Genomic DNA, 9,172 nt, shown 5'->3' with positions numbered 1-9,172 from the left:
AGCGCCGGCAAACTTTCCGCGTACTGCTCAGCAATAAATAATAATGCCTGAATATTGGAAGCGATCGATACATAATATTTTAAAGTTCCTGTTTGTAGTTGAAGTGGACTCGCTGAGAGTTTCCGTAGTATATTTTAATACCCGTATTCTTGACAGGGAATGTTGAAGCTTTAATAAACATAATATAACGTAAAATGAACATCCAAATAAGGGAGGAATATTCATGAACGAAACTCAGTTGAAAGTTTTTGATAAGAAATTATGGTAATGATTTTAAATTGACCTAATCCATATTGCGGGGCCCCGAAATTTGGGCAACAAAACTTGTTACGGTGGCGGCCTGATGCCTCAACTCAAACTCAATTTTCTAATTAATTTATACTCGCTCACGAAAGTTTGTTTTCAAGAATCGTCAAGATTTTATTGTGCTGTAAGATTTGGTGAAGTTCGTAAATGGCTCATTAAAGGATTGACAAAATTAATTTGAATAATAATTACGTGTCCCTTCCAATTTCATGGGTATAAAGTTTAAAATAGGTACGAGGTATTGAACATATTCTATCTTACGTAACATAAAAAAAATTATTACAATTTTTCCTCATGCTTCTATAAAATCTATTGCTATAGATTTACGTTAACATACCTTGTTTAATCAAAGTAATAAAAATAAATAGCCAACCCTAATAATGTAAATTACGACGATACATTTATTTACACGAAACGTAGGTAAAAAATAAATGCCTACGTATATAACCCTTTAAAACATGACAGATTTTCATTGGCGTTGGGATAAAACGGTAGGTAATACCTATCCACCTCTTTATACGATACGCGGTTCATTTTAATACGCCACGTTCGCGCTTAAAAGCTTTCATGATATCAAATTGACACTTTGGACGACAGTGCAAAAAAAAAAGAAATGTAAAAAAATATATATGTCATGTTAAAATGTCCACATGACAGTGACGTCACGCCAGTTACGTATGGCTGACGTGGATTCGTGACTATGGCCATTTAAGCTTGGAACAGTAGGTACGAGTACACATCGAGCTATACAAAACCAGTTTATATTGGTCTCACTTTTAATGATATTTCTGTACATTTGATGGTTAATTTATACTGGTTGTTTAGCTTGATGTGTATAGGTACTATCGACAAAACTGTTACAAGACCGTGGTATCTTTAGCTACCACCAGTTGAATCCCCCCTAGTATTTATGTTTACGATTAGTAGCCTTGTTATAGGGTGTTGTTTTGTACATATTATACAAATGCTAGGCATTCGTATATTTCGTACAATAACCAAATGGGTTTTGTATTATAATTCTTTTGGCACAGAATAGTAATGTTCGTAACGTAGATAATATATTATTGTATATGACGAAGGAGAAATCTACGTGGTGTTTTGAAAAAGTGTGACGTCATCATTGCTGACGTCACAGTTGTTGTTCTCACGATGGTCACCCATTTTGGGGCTTAGAAAAACTTCACGAGTACTGTAAACTTAGTTTATTCAACTCCCAGAGAGGTCCGTACTGTACGGCGATCGGAGTGCAACTGCCCCGATTGCGACGACGGGGCCTTCTCTACGTCCCCGACTGGGGGCGTGAGGACGCGCGATCCAGGCCGAGGCCTGTTTCGGCGGTCGCTTGTCGCTGCCCGCAACTGCGGGCGAGGGGTTGGAGTAGTCGGGCCCCGCGAGGGGCCCGATGCGATGTCAAGTCCGTGTTGTGGCGCCGCTAGCGGCCGCGCTCAAGCCGGGCTGGCCCGGCGAGCAGCAGGCGGGTAGCGGCGCGTGGTCAAGTCCGGTGGGGAGCCTCTACCGCCCCGCCCTAGCTAGGGCGGGCGGGAGGCTCATGTGGCTGCGTCGGGTGGGTCGGCCGGGGCGACCAGGTCTCGCGGCAGACCGTATCCGTCGGGGGGGCGCCGATGGTATGGCGCCAGCGCCCGAAGGTGGTCGTGCCGCGACTTGCCGGCGCGCTCGAACATGTTGGTGCTCAGGCGCTGCACGAAGTCGTCGACGCTCTCTACGCCGAGGTCTCTCGTTATGGTCGCGTTCCGTACGAAGCGCGGGGCCTTGACTATGGTGCGCAGCGTTAGTGATTGCTGCGCACGGAGGCGTTTCCTGTTGGATTCGGACACGAGCGCGTACCAGGCCGGGGCGGCGTAGGTAAGCCGTGTCCGAATGTAGGCCTTGTAGATGCCGAGCTTCGCACGGAGCGGCAGCGACGAGTCGAGGACCGGGCGCAGGAGGTGACGGGCGGCGCGCGCCTGAGCAACAGCCTGCTGCACGTGGGGCTTCATGGACAGGGAGCGGTCGATGGTCACGCCGAGGTATTTAACTCTCGGCGCCCACCGTATTAGCTCACCCATCAGAGTCATAGGTTCCGGCTTCATGATCCCCACGGCGAGCGCTTGGGTCTTGGCCACGTTCACAGCCAACCTCCACTTCTCCAGCCAGTCAGGGAGTGCATCTAGGGCGCGCTGTAGTTTGACTACTGCGTGCCGGGCGTTCAGCGACGTCGTGTAGAGCGCCGCGTCGTCCGCGTAGAGGGCGAGCTTGGCGCCGTCCACGACGGGGATGTCGTCCGTGTACACGCAGTAGCACACGGGTGAGATGCAGCTTCCCTGGGGCACGCCGGCTTGGATGCCGCGCTCAGTCGACAGAACGCCTTCCACTGCCACTTGGAAGGTTCTGCCGTGCAGGAAGGTGGCCACGATCTTAACTAGTCGACGAGGAGTAGTAGATGTGGCCAGCTTGCTGAGCAGGCCGGCGTGCCAGACGCGGTCGAACGCCTTCTCCATGTCGAGGAATACTGCAGCGGCCCGCTCGCGCTTGTTACGCGCGGCGGCCAGGTCGTGCAGTACCCTCGCGACTTGCTGGGTCGTGGAGTGTTCGGCCCTAAAGCCGAACTGTTCGCCGCGTGGCTGGAGGTGTGGGCGCAGGTGCAACAGCAGCAGCTTCTCGAAGAGCTTCGATACGGTGTCCAGGAGCGTGATGGGGCGATAGCTCCCCGGCAGCAGCGTGTTCTTCCCCTGTTTGGGCAGCATGATAACTCTGCCGAGCTTCCACTTGGCCGGGAAGTGTCCGGTACGGAGGATCCCGTTGAAGAGTCGGGTCAGCGTCGCTATTCCTCGCGGCGGCAGGCGGCGGAGGGCCTCATTGGGGATGCCGTCCGGACCGGGTGCCTTGCGTAGTGGGGCTCGGAGAGCCATACGCCGCACCAGGCCAGGGGAGAACACGATGGGGTCTTCATCGGGGGGGATCGGCTGCTCCAGGTACCGTTCGACCTGTTCTTCGATAGCTGCTGTGTGTTGCACGTTGCGGGCTGGGTTGGGCTGGAATGTAGCCTCCAGGGAGTCGGCGAAGAGCTCCGCGCGGTCCTCGGCACGGTAACGGGGGGTTCCGTCGCCGGCCAGTAGGGGCCTGATCGGAGCCGGCTTCCCTGCGAGGCTGCGGCACAATCGGTGAATGCCCGACCAGTCGTCTGTCGCTCGCTCGATGGCGCGTTGCCACGACTCGCCCGCGTGGTTTGCCACAGCGGACGAGATCTTCGCAGCCAGAGCGTTGAGCGAACTCTTCATGGTCGGGCAGCGGGTCCTTTGCCACGACCTGCGAAGTCTCCTCTTCCTCTCGATCATGGCGAGTATGGAGGCCGGGAGTGGTGTCGGCCTCCTAGGCGTCGCGGTGCTCGCCGTCTGGGCCTCGTCGAGTGCGGCCTGTGTGGCCGCGGCGAAGTCGTCGGCGAGGCGGTCCACGTCCGCGGGCGTGTCGACGCGGTAGGACGGCGAGTTCCGCGCCATGTGCGCGGCGAAGGAGCGCCAGTCCCGCCGTGGGCGAGGAGGAAGAGGTCGCAGGTGCTGCGGGATGTCCTCGAGAGTCAGACACACCGGTTGGTGGTCTGACAGGAGATGGTCGTCCAGGACGTCACAGTTGACCGTCGCGGTGATGCCGCGCATGACGGCCAGGTCTATGACGTCGGGTAGCTGCAGCCGGTTGCCTGGGTAGTGGGTGGGGGCCTCTGGGCCCAGTACCACGTAGCCGTGGAGCTCTGCATCATCGAGGAGACGAGTTCCCTCGCTGGTGTTGGTGTTCGCGTTCCACGCGGTGTGTTTCAGGTTGAAGTCGCCGGCCACCACTGTAGGCAGCGGCGAGTCCAGGAGGACGCGGACGTCAGCCACTGCGAGACGAAGTTGTGGTGGCCTGTAGAACGCGAACACTCGGGTCGGCTGGTGGTTGATGCAGATCTCCACGCCCAGCGCGTAGGCAGCAGACAGTGTGGGCACCGGCAACAGCTGGTGGACGATTCTTCTCCTGACCAGGATTGCCAATCCCCTGTAGGCAATCCCTGATGGCGAGACGTGGTCCTCCCGGTAGACGTGGTAGCCGCTGAGTTTCAGCTTGTCCACCGGTCTGAGGTGCGTCTCGTTGATCAGGGCTATGTCAGCTTGCCGCTGGTCTAGCAGCAGCTTCAATAGCCTGGTCTTCTCGAGGGACATCCCGTTGGCATTCCAGAATATTAGTCTAAGGTGCCGCTGGTCCATCGCAAACTAGGGACTTGATTGCGTCTAGGAGCAGCGGCACTGGATCGCTCCGCTGCGTGACGAGCGCCGTCACGATCTCTTGCAGGATCCGGACGACGTCGTTTACTGTGAGTGTGCGGGCGGGCTGCGCAGGGGTCGGCTGTGTTGTCGGCCGTGGCGCAGCCGTGCGCCTCTCCGGGCGCGCAGCGGTGGCAGCGGAAGTGGCAGTGTTGGTGGTGGCAGCGGTGGCGCGGGGGGCGCCGGTGAGAGCAGCAGCGGGGGCGGCAGCGGGGGCGCGGGGGCGCCGGCGGTGGCAGCAGCGGGCCTGGGGGCGGCGGCGGTTGGCGGGGGCGCCTTCTTGCGCCTGCGCCTCTTGCGTCGCTCGCCTCCCGGCTCGTTTGCCGCGGCCATTAGAGAGCCAGGGGCGTTATGTTCGCCCCTTGGCTGTGCGGCTACTGGTTTGGCGGTGGAGGCGGCGGCTGTGCGCGCCACAGTACCCGCCCTCGGGTTGCGCGTCTCGCGGCGGAACACCGGGCACGACGTGTTGTTCGCCGTGTGTGCGCCGCCGCAATTCGCGCAGGTGGGCGGCTCCTCCTTAGGGCGGGGGCACTCGCGGGCCGGGTGGTCCTCGCCGCACCGCACACAGGCCATTGGCCGGTGGCAATTGTGCGACGAGTGCCTAAATTGTTGGCAGCGGTGGCACTGCGCGGGGCCCTTTTCCCGCGCCACGCCTCGATCTTAATCCCGGGCATACAGAGTAGCTCTGTTACCCCGTATATGCCCGGGATGGTGTTTTCTGCGCGCGCTACCTGGGCGTAGTATAAACACCCAGGTCGTCCCTGGCGCGCGCGGATGGGGCGGACGTACTCCGCGCCGTAGCCGGCGTCCTGCAGCGCCTCCATAATCGCCTCCGGCGGGGTGTCCACAGGTAACCCACGTATGGCCACCTTGACGCTTCGCTCCGCGGGGAGGGAGTACGAGAACCAGGCGACTCCCTGGTGTTTCTCCAGTTCAGCCAGGTAGGCCTGGATCGCCCGGTACTCCTCGTCGGAGCGGGGCGTGAAGCGCACCCCTTCCCAAAGGGGCGCGCGTTGGGCGCGTGTCCGAGCCGCCGCTTCAGGGCCGTGAAGTGCTCGACCCAGTTGGGGAGCTTCTCCACGATGAGCGGCGGGTAACGCGTCTTCTTGGGCGGGGGGGCGCACGGTGTCGTGGGCGAGCGCGGCTTCGGTGTCGGGGGCGCGGCTGGGGCGGGCGTTCCGGTGGTGGTAGCGGCGGCGGCGGCTGCGTACGTGGGTACGGGCGCAGCGCCGTGCAGCGGTGGAGCGAAGGGCGGCAGGACGGGTGGTGGGCGGAAGGGCGGCGTGATAAAAACCGCCTTCCTCTTGTCCGCTGGCATCTTCGGCGGCGAAGGGAAGCGCCCCGGCGCGATGTTGTCCGGGGGCGCACGATATACGGGCGCTGCGCGTGGGGGCGCGGCGCTGGGGGGCGCTGGGCGCATGGGCGCAGCTGGCGCCATCGCAGTCGGCTTCTTCGGAGGCCGTTGGGGGCGCGGCGGGGCCGTGGCGGGCTGCGGCTTCCTCGGCTTCTGTCCCGCGGCTAGTGCGGGACGGCCCCGATTGCCTACAGTGCGGGCGTATTTATAGGACTCGGCGCACGAGCACGTGCTTACAAGTTTTAGGTTAAGTATTGAAATTACAATGATAACGTTAATTTTACATCGTGTTAAACTTAAAATAATCAACTGATGATTAATAAACTGATTTTTAGGACAATCAAGTGAATTAACCAAACTTATTCTACTTTCTCTGGATAATTGACGTGGTTGCGCCGACACGGCCATACTGACAGGCGGTGCGCGCTCTGCACCAGCCTCGTTGATTTTTTTGTTGATTCTCGTAGGTTCTCGGTGATTCTCGTAGGTTCTCGGTGATTCTTGTAGGTTCTCGGTGATTCTCGTAGGTTCTCGGTGATTCTCGTTGGTTTTGTTATGTTGTGATGTGATTACCTGTAGGCAAAGAAAGTATTTTCTCTGAGAAGGATTTCTGCTCATTATAAATTAGTTGTTAGTCTCGTAGAGTTCTCGGAGGGTCTCGTAGAGTTCTCGGAGGGTCTCGTAGATTTCTCGGAGGGTCTCGTAGATTTCTCGGAGGGTCTCGTAGATTTCTCGGAGGGTCTCGTAGATTTCTCGGAGGGTCTCGTAGATTTCTCGGAGGGTCTCGTAGATTTCTCGGAGGGTCTCGTAGATTTCTCGGAGGGTCTCGTAGAGTTCTCGGAGTTTAATTTAGAATTTTTGAAATTTGAAAAGAGTAATTAACCATGCAATACTTATCTGTTTATTCTGGTGGGTTGTTTTCACTCTCCAGGTCGTGGTTTTGATGTACTTGCGGCTGTTGATTCGTTCCAGTTGATCAGGTGGAAGAGCTGATGATGAAGCGGCTGGGGTAAGGGCTTCTTGCTATCCCACTTCTGATGACGAAGGAGAAATCTACGTGGTGTTTTGAAAAGTGTGACGTCATCATTGCTGACGTCACAGTTGTTGTTCTCACGATGGTCACCCATTTTGGGGCTTAGAAAAACTTCACGAGTACTGTAAACTTAGTTTATTCAACTCCCAGAGAGGTCCGTACTGTACGGCGATCGGAGTGCAACTGCCCCGATTGCCTACAGTGCGGGCGTATTTATAGGACTCGGCGCACGAGCACGTGCTTACAAGTTTTAGGTTAAGTATTGAAATTACAATGATAACGTTAATTTTACATCGTGTTAAACTTAAAATAATCAACTGATGATTAATAAACTGATTTTTAGGACAATCAAGTGAATTAACCAAACTTATTCTACTTTCTCTGGATAATTGATGTGGTTGCGCCGACACGGCCATACTGACAGGCGGTGCGCGCTCTGCACCAGCCTCGTTGATTTTTTTGTTGATTCTCGTAGGTTCTCGGTGATTCTCGTAGGTTCTCGGTGATTCTTGTAGGTTCTCGGTGATTCTCGTAGGTTCTCGGTGATTCTCGTTGGTTTTGTTATGTTGTGATGTGATTACCTGTAGGCAAAGAAAGTATTTTCTCTGAGAAGGATTTCTGCTCATTATAAATTAGTTGTTAGTCTCGTAGAGTTCTCGGAGGGTCTCGTAGAGTTCTCGGAGGGTCTCGTAGATTTCTCGGAGGGTCTCGTAGATTTCTCGGAGGGTCTCGTAGATTTCTCGGAGGGTCTCGTAGATTTCTCGGAGGGTCTCGTAGATTTCTCGGAGGGTCTCGTAGATTTCTCGGAGGGTCTCGTAGATTTCTCGGAGGGTCTCGTAGAGTTCTCGGAGTTTAATTTAGAATTTTTGAAATTTGAAAAGAGTAATTAACCATGCAATACTTATCTGTTTATTCTGGTGGGTTGTTTTCACTCTCCAGGTCGTGGTTTTGATGTACTTGCGGCTGTTGATTCGTTCCAGTTGATCAGGTGGAAGAGCTGATGATGAAGCGGCTGGGGTAAGGGCTTCTTGCTATCCCACTTCTGATGACGAAGGAGAAATCTACGTGGTGTTTTGAAAAAGTGTGACGTCATCATTGCTGACGTCACAGTTGTTGTTCTCACGATGGTCACCCATTTTGGGGCTTAGAAAAACTTCACGAGTACTGTAAACTTAGTTTATTCAACTCCCAGAGAGGTCCGTACTGTACGGCGATCGGAGTGCAACTGCCCCGATTGCCTACAGTGCGGGCGTATTTATAGGACTCGGCGCACGAGCACGTGCTTACAAGTTTTAGGTTAAGTATTGAAATTACAATGATAACGTTAATTTTACATCGTGTTAAACTTAAAATAATCAACTGATGATTAATAAACTGATTTTTAGGACAATCAAGTGAATTAACCAAACTTATTCTACTTTCTCTGGATAATTGATGTGGTTGCGCCGACATATATGTTCTTGTTGTATGGATATTATTTGTGATTAAAATATTTTGTTGATTTACTAGTTCTATTGAGTTACTCAGTCACTACTCAATATTACAAGACTATGAAGTATTATTATACATATAGCTTTAGTACTGGAATTGTCCTCATGAATAATATAGCCATTACCACCACTAAAACGATGAATTAAATTAGGAATCTGAAGGAAAACAATAAAAAGCTCAAAAAAGAATATTTCATTACATTTATTGGCTCCGCTGCCTGCAGTGATGTGAAAATACAAAATTCTCGCGCCTGAAGTGTAATCCGTGAAATTGATATCAGACTGCGGCGTTCGGGCGCAACGAAGCCCCGTCACGCCCCGTGACATGCCAATGTTTCAAACCGAAAACGCGGATCCATCTATTCTTATTCGCATATCATACTTTTGTACAAGTTCACGTTCGTTCTTACCTTATTTCTATGAATAGATAAACTATGGATTCTTTCAACATTTTTCTAAGCCTGTATTGTTAGAAAGGAAAGGAAAGTAATACATTTATCATGTTCAATGCGTGTAATAACGACGTGAAGATACACCCACGTGAAGTTTAATCCGTGAAATTGATATAGGAGCGTGTCGCGGCGTCGTCGGCCCCGTCAGGCGCCATGACACACCAATGTTTCACAGTTCGAAACGCGACTCCATTCCATTCTTTTATCCGCGCATCAACCTTTTGTTCTACAAACCTTTAGTT

The 9,172-nt window shown here is 53.3% G+C and overlaps 1 protein-coding gene across 1 annotated transcript; it reads right to left on the bottom strand.

Annotated features, from left to right (window-relative positions):
- Positions 1-5,328: 5,328 nt before the first annotated feature.
- LOC118281346 (uncharacterized) lies at positions 5,329-6,039 on the bottom strand. Its single transcript, XM_035601923.2, has one exon. The coding sequence runs from the start codon at positions 6,037-6,039 to the stop codon at positions 5,329-5,331; it is 711 nt and encodes a 236-aa protein (XP_035457816.2).
- Between the last annotated feature and the right edge of the window lie 3,133 nt (positions 6,040-9,172).

Source organism: Spodoptera frugiperda, chromosome 30 (assembly GCF_023101765.2).
Source record: "Spodoptera frugiperda isolate SF20-4 chromosome 30, AGI-APGP_CSIRO_Sfru_2.0, whole genome shotgun sequence".
NCBI classification, from domain to species: Eukaryota; Metazoa; Arthropoda; class Insecta; order Lepidoptera; family Noctuidae; genus Spodoptera; species Spodoptera frugiperda.
This window is presented reverse-complemented; position numbering and strand designations above follow the sequence as displayed.